We start from the raw sequence: 19,150 nt of genomic DNA, 5'->3' as shown, positions 1-19,150 counted from the left end.
TAGAAATAGAAGTCCTTCCTGTATTTTCAACAAAGCTAGTATTTTTGGCCTACTCCTACTTCTGTGTTACTGACCCTAGAACATCCCTTAAATCAAAGCAAACTTGTAACCTATGCTGTCAATTGAGCCATTTGATGTACTGCACTGTATTGCCATAATGCAATGCTTAGTTTTTCTACAGAAAAAAAAAAAAAATCTATACAATAGAGAATAGAAGAAAGAAAATTCACTAAAAGATGAGGCAACAGGTGTATTAAATTTAGAAATCAGACACTGTAAGAGACATGAGAGCTTACAGAGGAAAGTCCATGGTAAAGCTGTCTACAGATCTTCTCTAATCCTCAGACAGTCCGTGCTATACAAGAAATCCTAAATGCTCTGCAGTGTCCTTTAGATGTATACAGTTTAAAGTCTATGGCTAGGTTTACACTAATGCAGTGTAGGAAACTGATCTGTGAACATTTCTTGCACAGCATTGAAATGGCACTTCCCTTAGAATCTGCAGTGGCTGTCATTGCAATGCTAATGGCACACGCAGTGCGTTTGCCGGCACTGGATCACATGGTACAAAAACTACCATGCGATCCAATCTGAGCCCATTCTGAATGGACTCCCATTGCACGTCAACAGGAATGCAGTGCAGTTCCTGTGCAAAATCAGATGAAGTTCATAGTGTGAACCAGCTAGATTTTAGGTTTAGCTTTAAGTTACTGTAAAAAGGTAATTGGGATATAAATTTGTGCCTATAATGGATTTTAAAAAATTCATGTATTTTACAGATTTATAAATATGGAGGTAAAAAGGTTACTAAGCAAACCTCTTAAAAGTGCAATTTCTAAAAGAAATAAAAATGGTAAAAAAGGTAAAAGTGCTTCCTATTAAAAACCCACATAGGGTATACTGGCACTTTCATAGATCTGGTATACATAACTTGCATAAGCACATTCATAAACAAAACCCTTCATGGCATCCATGTAGATCTGCTGACCAGAATGCAGATAGAGCCAGATTAATCTGCTTAAGTGCGCCCCCACTGTATCTCCATGGAGTCTCTCTGAAAGAAAAAAAAAAAAATTAACTTGGCGGCAGGTTGTAAAAATTGAGTAAAATGACAACATACTACACATTTAGTTAAAACTTGGAAAGTTTGAGCAAATCTTGAGCAACAGCTTTTAGTCTGACAGATATGAATGTTCATAACACTAAACATAGTGTTGGCTCACCTGTACATTTTTTGTAAACGTGAAAACCAAAACCCTCCTCACCCCCTGGTCCCTGTTGTACTTGCCAAGCTGTCAGCACCCCTGCAGCTGCTCCAGCAGTCTGGGAACTTGAAACTACTACTCTTGTACTTCTATTAGGGCTTCACAAACAAAACAAAATGGATTCCGATTGGTCAGCATGGTCACATCAATTGCGCAAAAATGCCAGCCATTGTCAGCCCATCCTAGTTCTCCTTTTCGGCACTAAACATCCCTCACTCAACTATATAAAATGAGGGGTTCTATAGTCCAAAAGGATAAATAGGGCAGGGTTAATGCTTGGGGATACAGTGCAGCAAAGGCACTGTATTTTCTACTCAAAAGGGAAGTTCGGAGCACACTAGTTTGGATTTTTGGGCTTAAAGTGCCTCTGATGACGCTGAAATCCTGTGTGCACCAACTCCCTGTGCCTCTACTGCACCACAATTCCCAAGTAGTGTCAGCCCTGCTGCGTTCTTCTGGACCAAAGAACACCTACCTAATGGAGTTGAGCAGGTAGAGGTTCTGTAGTCCAGAAGACTAAAGGAGAGCTCAGTAAAGGGGCTGACGACCACTGCTCAAAATAGGAAGGCTGGCACAAACTGCATTTCTGCCAGAATCCACAGGAATACTTGCAGCATTTGAGTGCAATACATGGCACATTACCCCATTTTTTTTTTTTTTTATTAGAGATGTACTGCATTTTTAATTTGCCCAGACCTATATTTAATAAAGTGATCCATTTATTAACGATGTACCCTAATGCCATCAGCATTAGAATAGAATATACAATATTCTATAGCAGGTCATCAAAATGAGAAGGTGTCGATAAATTTACATCAATATAACCCAACTTGCTGCAATATATTACCTTCATAAATCTTTGTGTCATACTCCAATAGCTGGAAAAGGCTCTCTGGTAAAAGGCTGGTCAACCACAAATTCTCTTTTTGAAGGATCCAGTTGTTCACAAGTTGCTTTCTGAACAGGAAGCCTTTGATTTGTTCCAAGTAGAAAATCTCTCCAGTAGCCACGAACAATCTGGTGGATGGCAATTACAACAAGAGACAGGTGACTGATTATTCCATCTAAACTGCCAGCCACTGGCAAAATCAACCCACCACCCATGTGGGTCAAGCTCCCAGTACAGGATTCAAAAACCCAAGTGAGAGAACTATGCTACACAACACACCATCAATTACTTATGGTGCAGGTAGTTTGGATAGCAAGCCAGTGAATGGTCAAAGGCATAAAACATTAATGTGCATCTATAACCTTAAAGAAATTCTGCCAGACCATTCAACAAAATTATTCCAATATAGCCTGTCCCAATGCACATTTAATCAGCATTAGAATATACAATGTTTTTTTCAAATGAGCTGTATTTTATGCAAATTACTTACCTGTAAAAGCTTCCCTTGTGTAGGCATCAAAGCCCCAAGACTACTGCTGACAGAAAACTTGATTGCCACTCAAATTACATATAGTGCTTTTCACTCTCAGCAGCAGCTACATAAAAGAAGGTTATGTAGGGAAGCAAAGGGAGGGGCAGAGGAGCTGGACCAGCATGGTGTAATTTGACAACTCCCAAGAAAAAAAGTGCTATAAAATGCAGAAAAAAAAAGTGCTATAAAATGCAAGGAGGGAGAGGGCTGTGCTAGGGAACTGTGTAGTCAATTCTCAAATTCAAAAAAGGCACCTTGCAAGTTAAAAAACAACACAAAAAAAAAAAAAAAAAAACACACGTGTACCAGGCTTAAGACTTTTTGTATCTACATTGTCAGGCACCTGTATCCTTGTATAATCATTTTAGAACCTCTGATACAGTTAGCCCTATTAAATCTGAGCAAGATTCCCAGAACAGGCAATTGACATTATGGAAGGCACATTCTTATAAACACTCTAGACCAGGAGTCAGCAACTTTTACATTGCAGCCAGGTGACTGGTCGATTTTTGATGCTCTGGGATGGCGGGACAGTAAGCCCAGACCAGAGTGCAATGCAGAAAGACTATTTGTAAAGTTGGAGATGTAGTAGAGAGCAAGAGCTGCAAAAGCAGATGTCTCCTGTCCCATGTGGAGTGATACCAACTGCACTCCACCTCTATCTCATCAAGCGGTCTCCAGAGTGGTGCCAGCAGAAGGACAGAGGAGGAGATCTTCAGGTCAATATGCAGCAATACACTGAGCATAATGGTATAGGGCTGTTTTCACACTGATGTACTGCAGTTTTTACCCACATCGCAGGTGCAGTGTAAAGTGGATATAAAAACAAAAAAGTCAACACCCCTGTTAAATGTCAGGTTTCTGTGAAAAACAAAATTTCAGATATTTTTAGACATTTAATGTGACCTATGAACTGTACAACTCAATTGAAAAAACTGAAATCTTTTAGAGGGAGGAAATAAAAAAAAAAATAAAATGTGGTTGCATAAGTGTGTACCCCTCTTATAACTGGGGATGTAGCGGTGTTCGGAATTACACAAACTCATGTTAAATAGGAGTACACACCTACCATCATTTAAAGTGCCTCTGATTAACCCCAAATAAAGTTCAGCTGTTCTAGTAGGTCTTGCCTGACATTTTCTTAGTCACATCCTACAGCAAAAGTCATGGGCCGCAGAGAGCTTCCAAAGCATCAGAGGGATCTCATTGTTCAAGGCATCAGTCCGGAGAAGGGTACAAAAAGATTTTCCAAGGCATTCTATATACCATGGAACAGAGAAGACCGTCATCAAGTGGAGAAAATATGGTACAACAGTGACATTACCCAAGAACTGGACATTCCTCCAAAATTTATGAAAGACGAGTAGAAAACTGGTCAGGGAGGCTGCCAAGAGGCCTGCAGCTCCTTAATGTTGCTGTAGGAATATCTGGCAAGTACATGTGACAACAATCTCCCGTATTAATCATATGTCTGGGCTATGGGGTAGAGTGGCAAGATAGAAGCCTTTTCTTAAGCAAAACATCTAAGCCCGGCTACATTTTGCAATACATTTTGCAAAAACCCATCTGAAGTCTCCCAATGTGGGAAAAGGTGTTCTGGTCTGGTGAAACACAGGTCTAACATTTTGGCCATAATTCCAAAAGATAAGTTTGGCCCCAAAACCACTGCACATTACCAAAAGAACACCATACCTACAGTGAAGCATGTTGGTGGCAGCATCATGCTTTGGGGCTGTTCAGCTGGAACAGGGGTCTTACTCAAGGTAGGAGGGGGGATTATGAACAGTTCCAATTACCAGTCAATATATATATATATATATACAAAACCTTCAGGCTTCTGCTAGAAAACTGCGCATGAAGAGGATGCACACATCCAAATCGAATGGCTTCACCAGAAGAATTAGTTTTGGAATGGCCCAGCCAGAGCCCACACCTGCATCAGATTGAAAATCTGTGGGGTGATCTGAAGAGGGCTGTGCACAAGAGATGCCCTCACAATTTGCCCACTCTTCTCTGCAAAAACACTCCTAATCTGTCAAATATTTACTTCCCTCTACCTAAAAGATTTCAGTTTGTTGTTCAACTGAGTTGTACAGTTTATAGGTCACAAAGATGGTGATATTTTTTAGATCAGACACCTGACATTTTTAACAGGGGGTGTGTAGACTTTATAGCCACTGTACCTGCAGCTTTCCTGTGCTTAGCCATAGACATCCATTACATCCTGAGGGTTTGGCGCACTTTCTGCATGCAGGTTTTTTTTTTTTGGAAGTGCACCACGCCGGCAGGATATTATAGAAGTCTATGGGAAACCCGTCTAACCCAGGAACGTCACAGATGCGCAGTGCCCATAGTGCAGGTAACCTGCAGCACAGTGTGAAAGCAGCCTTAAAGGGGGCTCAGAATAAGGGTTCGTTTACATTGTCGTTCAGACATGTTTTTACTACCCCACCCACACCACTTTTAGCTGCAGTGGCCAGGAATGTACACATGTCACAGCAAGAGTTCAACAACCTGTCATGCTAGGTGGGTGTAACACCTGCCAAGCATGACCCATTTAGGTGAATGATGCTGCTCTGCAAATGCCCTGCAACATAGTGCAGTACAGCAGATAAAGGGTTAAAGTGGGCAGCGTTGTTGCTTTTTCCCCACCACCTGTTTTAACCCCTTGGACCCTGTGGAAGCATGCAGTTGCGGGGCACTTGCAGAGTGGCCCCAGTTACTTGAATGGGTCACAAGTTGCAGGCCGCACTCATCAAAACAGGTGCTTTACCTTCAGCATGTGTACACCTTTGGCTGCTGCCTCAGCAGCTAAAGTGGGTAGTAAAACTGAATCAGCAGCAAGCTTTTCCTACCGCCCCCCCCAACCTAGAGCTAGACCAATATGGTTTTTTCAGGGCCGATACCGATATTTTGGTCACAACGTATCGGTCGATATTTTGTACATTTAAAGTTTTGAAAAATAAAGATATTTGACTCAAATCTGGTACTGAACATGTTAATTTGTTTAATGCTTAATGGCTAGCTTGCTGGCACCCTGTGGTGGGTGGCTGGCTTTCTGGCACCCTGTGGTGGGTGGCTTTCTGACACAAGGCCTGTGGGTGGCTGGCACAGTGCCTGTGGATGTGGGTGGCTGGGTGTATGGCTGCAATACACTCCCGCGAGACTAGTCCCGACTCCAGACGAGGCTGTCCAAGGCGAGGGAGGATGTAGAATAAAGTCACAAAAATAACAGCAATATTGGCCAGTTCCGGAGCCGATACCGATATATCGGGGAAAGAGCATATCGGTCACCGATATATCGGCCTTGCCAATAATATGTCTATCCCTACCCCCAACTGTGTGTTAACAAGTCCTAAGGGTGCAGTTGAATACAACTAAGGGCTCATTCACAAGTGCGGCAGTCACTGCTGCTCCTCTGAAAAGTGATCTGAGTTTTTGACAGGTGGTGAAGAGGCGATGTGCTCTCACTACCCGATTTAAACCAATGATTGCCGTGCAATGCATGCAATTACAACATGCTAGCACAACGAGGTTTAAATCAGGTGTGGGGAGGAGACATTTCCCAGTGATCTTTGACTCTCCCATGTTGTACAGTTAGATCCACTTCAAGGCTGCCTACCCCTGCTCTAGACACTGGTATACATGAGTTCATTCATGCCAGGCTAAAACATGCTGTTCTGGTGTGCAGCTTGTGCCCATTGTGTAGTGGCAGTGCCTTGCATTGGTGCAGCATTAGACGGTTTGCTTTAACTTAAATGTCACAAAATGACATAATTTCTGCTCACCGCAGTAGTGCAAGGCACAGACATGGATAAAAATGCTTGCAATTTTACATTACAGAACCCACCTTAGTGTTGTGATGGAAAAAGGGCACACAATTGTTTTATATGTGCCCTTACACTGACCTGTGCAAATCAATGTAACTCAATAGAAATCATGAACAAATCCAAAGTGTCAGGCACTACCTCTATCACAAGTTGTCCTATGCTGGCTGAATGACTTGGCACCAACATTGAAGACCAAGAACAGTAAGCAAAGGGTATCAAATGCACCTGCTAAAGGCTGGTACACAAACCGATCTGATGGATATTCAGCCCCTGTGTACAGCAGCCTGTCTGGCTTTTGAATGGGCATGCTGGAAAACCAGCAATCACCAGTGGCAGCCAATCGCTGAACAGCCTTTTTAAGAGTCAGTAAGAAATCTAAAGCCGAGCTGTACCTGTAGCATGGTAGTGAATCTATGAGCTTCCAGTTTACATAGTTGCCAGCAATTTCTTCAAGACTGCAGATTCTGTACATCTGAACTTTAGCTGTTGTCCAAAAATGTTCATGGCTTATTAATGAAACCCTCATCTCAGATTTCAGAGAACGGTATACACCTTCCAATGTATCTTTGTAAACCTAAAAAAACAATTCCATAGGTTATCAAATGAATAAAAAACTTTACAGTTGTGTAAACCTCTGTACTACCCATCCCAAAAAAAAAGCTTCAAGTACACAGGGCATGTGTAGTATGTTGCCCTGCCTCTTTTACTTGCCAGCAAAATGACAACATACTGTACATACACAGCCATTACCTTGCCCTCCCTCACAGTAGAGGGAACATGCACAGCTGTGGCTGTAAATTACAGACTATGCTGATCTCTCCTCCCTTGTCACCAAAAGAGTCAGAAAAGCTGTCAGTGACATGCATATAACAGGAATGAGGAATCAGAGCAAAATCACTCAGTGCTTTGGATGGAGACAAGAAGTATAGAGCAGGAGTGTCCAAATGATGGCCCTCCAGCTGTCCAGGAACTACAATTCCCATGAGGCATTGTAAATCTCTGACATTCACAGACATAACTAGGCATGATGGGAATTTGTAGTTCCTGAACAGCTGGAGGGCCATACTTTGGACACCCCTGGTATAGAGGGATGTGCTTTGTTCAGGTGTGAGATTTTCAACCAACCACTTTAATTACGCATTCTTGCTGTATCACACTCATAGCAGAAGTTTAAAAACGGCTAGTCAATAGGGGTTATACAGGTATGTACATCCAAGCCCTAACCAGACGACATTTAGTTTAAGCACCGGGTATCAAACAATTTAGGTTTTGCTTTCATATGAATATACTGCATCTTCCCGAGTTTAATTCTGCCGAGCAAATCCTGCTTAATATAAGCAAATCCCATTGAAGCCATAAGCAGTGCTCTCCCACCAGCGCTATCAGTTGCTAAAATATGGGGGGGCAGCATAACAATGCAGGCAATGGTTAAAATATGGGGGGCAGCATAACAATGCAGGCAATGATTACACTGGCCAATGAGAAGCTTTCCTCAGGGACCAAATCCTGGGGAAAAAAAAAAATTATGGTGGCTTTACAGAGATTTACTGGTCGGCATGCAGTCACATCCTAATTGATTTTCATTGCCTGCATTGTGATTGAGTGTGCACCCTGTTCTAAGCGCAGAGACTGAGGGGGTTTTCCGAGTTTATTCACATTTTTATTATTTGAACTTGCTCCAAGAATTGACATACATACAGCTCCAAAAAAATTAAAGGAAAACTTTATTCAGAATATAGCATCAAGTCAAATAAACTCCTAGGATATTGATCTGGTCTGTTAACAGAGGGTTGTTAGTTTCAACTGCTTTGGTGTTAACCACTTCCTGCCCGTCATAATGAAATGACGGCCGCAAAGTGGTTGCTCTATCCTGACTGGGCGTCATGACATCTAGCAGGATAGGCCGCTCTGCGCGCCCCCGGGGGGAGGCACACAGAGCGGCGATCAGTGGTTCACTCACTGCATCTCCGATCCCGGTGAGTCTGACGTAGGCTCTTTACCATGTGACCATCTGTGTCCAATCACAGCTGGTCACATAGTAAATAGAAGTGCTGTTGATCAGCTTTCCTCAGTTTGTGCCTGTAGAGTAGAGGAGAGCCGATTGGCGGCTCTCCTGACGTGGGGGGGGGGGGGGATGGTTGCAGGGTGTCTGGCTGGTAATCAGATCATTGATTACCAGTGCAGACCCTTGGGGGGATGCCACTAGAGCCACCAGGGATTGCCCACCCATGGCCACCAGGGATGCCAATCAGTGCTCAGGGAGCCTGTCCGTGCCCTCATCAGTGCTGGAAAAATGTAACCAATAAAAAAAAACCCCGAAAAGTTTGAAGTTTTTTTATTTGTTTAGCAAAAAAAAACCTTGGTGATTAAATACCACCAAAAGAAAGCTCTATTTGTGGAAAAAAAAAACAATTTGGTTTTAGATACAGTGTTGCATGACCGCGCAATTGTCATTCAAAATGCAACAGCGCTAAAAGCTGAAAATTGGCCTGGGCAGGAAGGGGGTGAAAGTGCCCTGTATTGAAGTGGTTAATTTAACAGGTGAACTTGATTGGGAAACAATGGGACAACCTACAAAAATAGGAATGATTTTACAGAAGGCCACTGACTTTTTCCTACACTGTTTTTCACTAGTTTTGCATTTGGCCAAGATCAGTGTCACTACTGGTAGCATAATGCGATGCCTGGAGTGTATAGAGGTCGCACAGGCAGTCCAACTCCTCCAGAATGGCACATCAATACATGTCCTTGCCAGATTTGCTGTGTCTCCCAGCACAGTCTCAAGAGCATTGAGGAGATTCCAGGAGACAAGCAGTTACTCTAGGAGAGTTGGACAGGGCCATAGGTCCTTAACCCCATCAGCAGGATCAGTATCTGCTCTTTTGTGCAAGGAGGAACAGGATAAGCACTACCAGAGCCCTACAAAATGACCTCCAGTATAGTACTGGTGTGAATGTCTGGCAAAACAATCAGAAAGACTTCACCAGAATTGGCAGGTCCGCCACTGGTGCCCTGTGCTTTCCACAGATGAGAGCAGGTTCACCCTGAGCACATGTAATGGACGTGAAGGGGTCTGGAGAAGCCATGTTAAAGGCAGCATAACTTTCGCCATCTTTCAGCATGACCGGTTTGGTGGTGGGTCAGTGATGGTCATATCCATGGAGAGACGCACAGACCTCTACAGGCTAGACAATGACACCCTGACTGACATTAGGTATTGGAATTAAATCCTTGGGACCCATTGTCAGATTCTACGCTGGTGCAGTAGGTCTCGGGTTCCTCCTGGTGCACGACAATGGCCTGCCCCACGTGGCGAGAGTATGCAACCAGTTCCTTGAGATGAAGGAATAGCTACCACTGAATGGCCCTCATGCTCACCTGACTTAAATCCAATAGAACCTCTGGGACATTATGTTTCAGTCCATCCAACGCCATCAGGTTTCACCTCAGTCTTGTCAGGAGCTCAGTGATGCCCTGGTCCAGATCTGGGCGGAACCACCACCTGCCATCTCATTAGGAGCATGCCCCAAAGTGAGAAGGCATAAAGTTTACATACCCTGGCAGAATTTATGAGTTCTTGGCCATTTTTCAGAGAATCTGAATTACATTTTTTTCACTCATGGTTAGTGTTTGGCTGAAGCCATTTAGCGTTTGGCTGAAGCCATTTATTATCAAACTGTGTTTGCTCTTTAAAATCATAACAGAAACTACCCAAATGACCCTGATCAAAAGAGTTTACATACCCAGTTCTTAATACTATTACTATTGCCCCCTTTAACATCAATGACAGCTTGAAGGCTTGAAGTCTTGTGGTATGTGTGGATGAGGCTCTTCTCAGATGGTAAAGCTGCCCATTCTTCCTGGCAAAAAGCCTCCAGTTTCTGTAAACTCTTGGGCTGTCTTGCATGAACTGCACGTTCAATCTTCCCAGAGTGGCTCAATGATATTGAGGTCAGGAGACAGATTGCCATTCCAGAACCTTCATATTCTGCTGTAGCCAATGACAGGTAGACTTGGCCTGGTGTTTAGGAACATTGTCATGTTGGAATGTCCAAATACATCCCATGCGCAACTTCGAGCTGATGAATGCAAATTTTCCTCCAGTATTTTCTGATAGCCTACTGCATTCATACTGCCATCAATTCTGACCAAATTTCCTGTGCCTTTGTAGCTCACAGCCACGTCAGCGATCCACCTCCATGTTTCACATTAGGAATGGTGTACCTTCCTCGTAGGCCTTGACCCCTCTCCAAATGTAGCGTTTTATGGTTGTGGCCAAAAAGCTCAATTTTGGTCTCATTACTCCGAATGACTGTGCCAGGAGGCTTGTCTGTGCAGTTTGGCGTATTGCAAGTGGGATACTTTGTGGCATTTGCGTAGTAATTGGTTTCTTCAAGTATCTCCTTATTGTGCATCTTGAAACAGCAATGTGCATCTTGAAACAGCCACCCTACATATTTTCAGAGAGTCCTGTATTTCACCTGAAGTTATTTGTGGGTTTTTCTTTGCATCCAGAACCATTTTCCTGGCAGTTGTGGCTGAAATTTTAGTTGGTCTACCTGACCGTGGTTTGGTTTCAACAGAACCCCTCATTTTCCACTTCTTGATTGGCATTCTCAATTCCTCGGATAATCTTTATATCAATTTCCTGTTTTATACAGTTCAACTACCTTTTCCTGCAGATCCATTGACAATTCTTTTGCTCTTCCAATGTCTCCAAATCCAGAAATGTCAGTGCAGCACTAGATGAAAGATGCAAGGGTCTGTCAGGAGTCCAGAAACTCATTGACCTTACACACAAATTACAAGCGAACAGATCACAGTGAGGATGGTTACCTTTAATAGCCATTCAAACCCCTTTGTGTCAACTAGTGTGCATGTTATCAGGCCAAAATCCCCAGGCTATGTAAAATTTTGATCAGGGTCATTTGGGTAGTTGGTGATTATGATTTAAAAAGAGTAAACAGTTGATTAATAAATGGCTTCAGCCAAACACTAACCATGAGTGAAAAAAGTTTGTGATCGTTCATATTATCGGAAAAGATACCAAGAAATCAAATTCTGCCAGGGTATGTAAACTTAAAACCACAACTGTACATACAATCACATGGGGCCATACAAACTACTAGAGTACCATTTTGAGTTGCTGCAATGAAATTTCAGTAAAATTGACTAGCCTGCTGCATCATTTTTTCACTTTGATTTTCATGGGGGTCTTTGAATTCAGCCCTCTGTAGGTTTACAATTTATTTCCATCAAACAATGTGGCATCCTTTTGTTCCTAACACATTACCCAGTCCATATCCAGCATGATATTTTTCCCCATTGAGATCTGATGTGTTTTCAAAGTATTCCTTTAATTTTTTTGAGCAGTGTATATGCCAGCACTAGGATATTTTCAATGAGGTAGAATTGTCAGTGTACTACAAAGAATTCAAAAAATAAGCTTGACACCAAATATTCAAAATAGTGATGAGTAAATCAAACAAAGCAGCTGCCCCTTCAAGTGAAACCACTACTTTTAGCAAACAAAAAAAAAAAAAAAAAATCAAAATAGGTACAGCACTACTCTTAAGCAGGCAAAATATACATGATACAGTTGCAATACTTGGAACACAAAAAATAAGTGCAAAAAAATGTGTAAAGTGAAAAGTCCTTCAAGAATCCTCCAATCACCATGCCTTGTAATAAAAAGGGACCTTTCCCTGTTAAAGTGCTCCACCACAGTGAGTTAAATGTACATTCACTAACTGCAAACCATCATTAAATGCCTCAATTATTTTTCATTATACTCCAATGAAACCCATCAGATTGCTCTTCAGATGGTGTCACTTGGGGGTTTTGGAACACACGTCAGCTCCATATGAGCAGTGGTGCTTGTTTAACATCGAGGCTGTCCGAGTTGGTGCTCACCTGAGGATCCTACAATGCAAGTGCAATATTTTCTATTAGCTTCAAAGAACTACACTATGCTCTTCTCTGGGTTCTTAGTATACCATCGATTGAGGGAGCGTTTAGGTGTCTGAGGGTTTTGAATCCATCATCCTATCTGGGGGCTATCTGAAGAGCAATCAGATGAGTAGATAGACAAGTGTGAAATAGGTGTTGAGCAGTGGTAAACAAAATAAAAAAAAAAAAAAAAAAGTCTACTACCTTCTTTTGTTTAAATCGTCCCCATTTACGTCCCAAAACCCACGCCAAGAGGGATCTGCACATGGAAAAGTAGTTCTCTACAGTTTGAATACCTTGGCAAAAAAAAAAAAAAAATATATACATAAATGATCATTGATGCAGGCCCATTTTTCTTCAGCACGTAGTGAAAAAGGACTGTTTGCCTGATCTCCATTGACTGTGTAAAGGTGCTCCTTATGAGTGCAGAGACTGACTCGTCCACAGCAATTAGAAAAGCCATAGGCTTGGCACTCATAATGCTGCAGGGAACTGACCCGTTTAGATCTGAGCAAACACTGGGATTTAAATAATCTGAACCATAGTCTGCATCTGCTTGCAAAAGCATGTGCTAACTGAATAATGCCTAACAAAGATGCCAAGTCTACAGAGGTGTTGCAAAATTTTGGCAAATAAAAGCACTTCAAGCATGCACAAATCGAGACAATTTAAAAGTATACCTAAAAAAGTACACTTTTTTGGATAGCATGGTAAGGAGTTACTGTCACTGTCTGGTTTTATAGTTAAGCCTATGGGAGTGATGTGAAGGGAAACTTAATAGGACGTATGGGGGGGGGGGGGGGGGGGGAACCCTTGACTGTGGGTTTTAATACTCCATCCAAAATAAAAATGCTTAACAATCTAAAAACCCCAACACCTTTAGTTGGCGTGAGCAGTCTGTCCATATATAAAGTCATCCTGTTTGTAGCTAATAAAACTAGACAGAATGCAGATCAAAACCAAAGTCAAAACGGTCACCAGGTCCCTACAGCCTTGGATCTTAGGAGCAATGAAAGTCTAAAGCACATGGCTTCATCTTTTGTTCAGTTTACATGAAAAGGTAAAAGCCGCATGTCAAGCTTTTTTGGCCTCATCTATGGATCACATTTCTTTCTGCACTCCTGTGACCAGTTTCATCCCACTTTCAGCTGACATTCAGCTGGTCTAGGCCCTGGAAAGATACACCCGGATGTCTAGTCTGCAGCTGGCTCAGCCTCTTCGCAATCTGCTCCCACCCCCTCCACAGCTTAGGGGCAGAGCAGGTCACCAGCTCTGTCCACTGAAAACTGAGCAATCAAAGGCTGCCGATTGCTCAGTTATCAGTCTTCGAAGCAGTGGGAGGACATTTGTCTAATATCAGAAGTTTTCAGACCCTACTGAAAACATTTAGCAGGTAGAAGATCAACATCTGGATTATCCAATTACCATTTAAAACACAATTTTTTTTTTGTCAAAAAGAAAAAATAAACAACCCTTGAAAATCATGCATGTTGTGGTCACGCATCTTGTTCAACAATGTAAAAATAAACTTAAAGCAGCAAAATGATTACATGTCTGAAAAATCAAATTGACAATTTTAGGGTGATGAGGTCAGTTTTGTTTAGCAAAGTTAAGACATTGCAAATTGCTATGTAGACAAGTCTATCAGCAGGTTATCCCTACTGCATAATTCCATTAATCTGCTGTACAATTCAGGGCTCATTCATATGTGGGGGCACTAAAAACCTCAGTTAAGCCATGCTTTTAGCACCCCAACCACTCCCTTTAGCTGCAACAGACAGAATTATACCCCATCAGTGGTTGTAGTACCAGCCAAGTGCAACCTATTTAAGGTAAATGGGGTCGCTTTGCAAGCGCCCGGATGCTGCGTGCAATGCATGTGGTTGTACAATACCAAGTATCACCTCCTCACTGACTGCCTTAATGCTTGATTGTTGCAAATTCTTGCACCCCATCACCCTGAAGTTAATGTGCAAGAAGCTTGATTGTTAACTTTCCATCTTAGAAAATTTCTGCTTTGAATATAACTCACCCAAAAGGTTTCAGACTATTATGATTGCTGCATCATTATCTGATCAAAAGTATGTTTGAGTCAGCATATTTACCAATTAACTTTCTGGCATATACAGCATTAGCCCACGATATAGCTCATATTGCAGCTCCCAGACAAGGGCTGCTGAGTTAAAGAGTGCAACCCCAAGGACATCAGAAATTAAAAATCACAGCAAGTTTTATATATCCCCTGCATTTTTTCTTTTTTTTAATCTACTTAACATGAGAATTTGCTGCTGTCACATTGGATTAATATAGTGTTGGGTTTGCCTACCAGAGATTAGAGATATACTTTGTAAAGAATACATTTTCAAAGAGTCACATTACATGGATTTTCATGTTGAGCAATTCCAAAATCTGGGGGTACAGTTTATTTTTGTGAATATACAAGGCAAGTGCCCCCCCCCCATGAATAGTTTCAACAATGCTTTAAAATGTGGAAATATACATACATTATAAATTGTAATTTTGGATAACCAACTGTAGATATTATACCCAATACAGCTTATGCGAGAAGCAAAGAGATTTCCAGGACCGGCCCCAATTCATTACAAGTCTGGGAGATCACGAGCCACAAGACTACTTAAGGCTTGTTAAAATAAATCAAATATTTACGAGTGTGTCTAATAGAAGTAGAAGTATAGACAAGTAATAGAAGTAGAGGACTGATTATTGGGACAGAGAGCAAAACACTGACAAGTGTTCAAACCATTGCTAGGCGCTTATAAAAGTTCACAAGAGGTTGTATTAGATGTAAACCAGTTACACTAGAGTATCTCACAAGTGTCTGCTTATCACCTAGCACATTCAAGAAAGGCTAGGAGCTTCATTGTATTAAGACTTCTATTCTATTGTGTCTACTGTAAGCCTTCCATAGGACAAAGCCAAAGTTTTTTTTCATATAGGAGTTACAAGTTACCTATATTCTCATCACAACTGGCCAGCTGCCCATTCCAGAAGTCAATTGTGACATTATGAAGAGAAGCAAGATATTGGACATCACAATCTGTAGAACCCCACCGGGACACTTTCTTTTTATCAAACCTTTGCCACCACAGATAAATTCTTTGCAGTTGCCTGGCACACGACTTGGAAAGTCCAAACAGCCAATAGGAAAACAGCCACTGGAACCGCTTTTTGCTGTACTGGCAATATAGCTGCTCCAGATCATCATGACCTAATGAAAGATATAAAATAGTTTGTAAAATCTGTGTACAAGGCAAAGATATTTTATTGTATTTAGCAGTGAGTAGTACTATAGCACTCTTTTACAATCCTGATCTTGATGCAGAATAAAATATTTAAAGCTAGAGCAGTGCAATGCCAATGTCCCTTCAAAGTGAAAATTTAAGGAATACAATTTTGATCTACACCGACTCATTCGGCATCTAAACTGCCATGATCAGAACTAGAGGCTCCAACAGTTAAGCTGGGTACACCAGGAAAAAAATAAAATTGTTCTGTGCAAAGGGAAAAAAAAAAAAAAAAAGTGTCTTCAGAAATTCATTTGAAAGGTCTAAAATAAGATGTTGAAAGTGGCATACACTACACGAAAATCGAATATTGTTCCCCATACGTAGTAGTATCCTCTTTAGGTTCAGTTGGGCAATTTTCCATTGAGGACATTAGAACAAAATTTACAGTTTAAGCTTTGCTCTCATCCTTAAAAAGGTCTATGAGTGCACATAGCCAACACCAAAAACTCAGTCCTGTACTGCTTTTAGTAAAAGTGAAATGGGTATGAGATCAATCATAAAAGGTGTGCAATTTATATGGTTCTAGAATGACAGAACAATTCATTTTAGATAATATCAAAGAATTGAGAAAAACCAAATCCAGCACTTTAAAAACCTCAGAATCCATTTTAAAGTGCAAATTTTAATATTTTATTAGCACAAACTTTTATTATGTATATACATCTAAGACTAAAAGCTCTTGCCATTGTTAATGGCGTTATAAATGTTTCAGTGTAGATATCACAAGAGCAGACAGCTCTAAGTCTTTCAAGTCCCAAGGAATTTCTACAGCTTCATCATACAGCTCACAAAAATCACTGACTAACGGGACAAAATCAATTCCAAGAAATCCAAGATGCGATGACCCCTTTTCCTGTACTCCGTTCTGCAGACACATCTTCCAATAGGGTATTCTATATGTGGAGGCTGAAAAATGCATTCAAGTCTTATCCATTTAAGTTCTGGAGAATCCAGTATGATAAACTAGTTGTAAAGTGTATTGCTGCAGTTCTCCAATTTTATAAAAAAATCTCTCATGTTCGATAATCCTTAGCTTCTCTACAACTGTAAAATACGAATGGATAGCGGCACCATAAGTGAACAAAGTCAATAAGCTAGTTCAGATGAAGCAATTTCTTTCCTGCAGCTATGGGTTGCAAAAAAGTAAACCTTTACTTAGACCCCCCCCATGGAGCTATTGTGTTTTCCCAGAGAGGGTGGAGCACCAGTGGCCATACCTACTGGGAGAACAGTAATTGGCAATTGCATGAAAAATGCGACATGCTGGTTGTACCTAAATTGAGCGATCAACTTCAGTACAATCAGTCTGCCCGCACATGGTTCGAATTTCGACCAATCCCTGCTAAACCAGCCAAGATTTGAGCAGTCTATCCAGCTTTACACAAATCACAGATTTTTAAACTTTAAAAAAAAAAAAGGTTCTTGTTCTACTTCGCCACTCTACTTGGAATCAATCTCACATTTTTGTTGTATGTTCATAATAAAATACTTGAATGAGAAAAAAAAAAAAAAGGTTCTTCACCGCAGAAAGGATCTTTATACCATATGAACAATTTGGCACACTTACATTCAGCATTCATCTTAGAAAGAACATGCATCTGAATTTTGGAGTAGTCACCATGGTATGAGATTGCCAAGCTATTCAGTTCTTTCCACTCATATTTGAAGATGGACACTTGTGCATCTTCAAGACACTCATCTGTAACTGAACAAAGATACAGGAAATTCAGTGCAACAATCCACTTTGCTACTTTTAAATAAACCCTAGACTTGCACTTCCATTCTCTTAATGTCTGGCTGTGCAATTTCAGTTATTACTGGTGCATCTCAATACAAGTAAAAAGACAAAAAAAAACAAACAGTATTTCAATTCAAAAAGTGAGAGTGATATTTCATGCATTTTTGACTTGATTATGGCTTACAGCTAGTGAAAGCCAAAATTTCAGTATCTCAGAAAATTTGACTATTGTGAAAAAGTTATATACTGTATAGACTCATGGTGTCACACTAACCCGCTAACTCAAAACACCTGTAAAGCTTCCCTGAGTCTTTAACCACTTGCCTACTGGGCACTTAAACCCCCTTCCTGCCCAGGCCAATTCTCAGCTTTCAGCACTGTAGCACTTTGAATGACAATTGCGTGGTCATGCAACGCTGTACTCAAATAAAGTGATTTTTTTCAAATAAATAAAGCTCTCTTTTGGTGGTATTTATTCACCACTGGGGTTTTTTTGCTGAACAAAAAAGCCGATTTTGAACACACGCGTTTTTATAGTTGGTTATAAAATTACTAAGGTAATTTTTCACCTTAATTGATGTGGGCTGATGAGGCGGCACTGACGGGGCACACATGCGGCAGCAGTGGCTCTTCCTCTTCAGGACTGATGTCCCTCTGACAGCAGCCAGCTTTTTGTCTCCTCGCCATTAGCGTGAGGGGAAAAAAGCTGGTTACTGGCTCTGCTTACGTCACATGATCAGCTGTCATGGTCTGACAGCTGATCATGTGTTAAGGGGTCAGGACATGTGCTGGGCGGCACTATGGGAGGGGAGAGGAAGGTCACTTGCTAGAAATGGGGGGTTGGATTTGAAATTCAACCCTCCAAAAGAGCATAAGCCCTCTCCCCCTCCCATAGCACCCCCCAGCACATAGCCAAACCCTCACCTCCCCGCTAGCACAAATGAGTCTGCACTGAGGGGGGGGGGGGGTCTATACTGATGGAGGGGATGGGGTGTGACTTTCCCACACCGGGTGACACCAACCCTAGTAACGCCACTGTTGTGAAGCAAAGGCCATTCAAGAATTTGGGGGAGATTCACAAGGAGTGGACTACGATTGGGGTCAGTGCTTCAAGAGCCACCACACCAAGACATATCCAGGACATGGGCTACAACTGTCACATTCCTTGTGTCAAGCCACTCCAGAACCAGAGACCATGTCAGAAGTATCTTACCTGGGCTAAGGAGAAAAAGGACTGGACTGTTGCTCAGTGGTTCAAGTCCTTTTGGATGAAAATACAATTTTGCATTCATTTGGAAACCAAGGTCTTAGAGTCTGGAGAAAAGTGGAGAGGCACAGAATACAAGTTGCACGAGATCCAGTGTGAAGTTTCCACAATTAGTGATGATTTAGGGAGCCATGTCATCTGTTCGTGTTGGTCCACTGTTTTATCAATTCCAAAGTCAGCACAACCCTCTATCTGGAAATTCCAGAGCACTTAATCCTTCCCTCTGCTGACCAGCTTTATGAAGATGCCAATTTTATTTTCCAGCAAGACTTAGCATCTGCCCACACTGCCAAAAGTACCAATACCTGGTTTAATGATCAGGGTATTACTGGGCTTGATTGGTCAGAAAACTCACCTGACCTAAACCCCTAA

General features: G+C 41.6%; 1 protein-coding gene across 1 annotated transcript in view; it reads right to left on the bottom strand.

Moving 5' to 3' along the window:
* Positions 1-878: 878 nt before the first annotated feature.
* The window catches only part of LOC309551262 (uncharacterized protein), a gene marked incomplete at both ends in the record, with an annotated part of 31,335 nt that continues 13,063 nt past the window's right edge, over positions 879-19,150 (bottom strand). Inside the window, 6 exons of the mRNA XM_082251787.1 lie at positions 879-1,054; positions 2,113-2,282; positions 6,909-7,090; positions 12,670-12,761; positions 15,437-15,694; positions 17,341-17,478. Of these exons, the coding sequence (XP_082107913.1) occupies positions 879-1,054; positions 2,113-2,282; positions 6,909-7,090; positions 12,670-12,761; positions 15,437-15,694; positions 17,341-17,478 (1,016 nt within the window). The remainder of the gene's footprint in view (positions 1,055-2,112; positions 2,283-6,908; positions 7,091-12,669; positions 12,762-15,436; positions 15,695-17,340; positions 17,479-19,150) is intronic.

Source organism: Pelophylax lessonae (genome assembly GCF_965119305.1).
Source record: "Pelophylax lessonae genome assembly, chromosome: 3".
Classification (NCBI taxonomy): Eukaryota; Metazoa; Chordata; class Amphibia; order Anura; family Ranidae; genus Pelophylax; species Pelophylax lessonae.
This window is presented reverse-complemented; position numbering and strand designations above follow the sequence as displayed.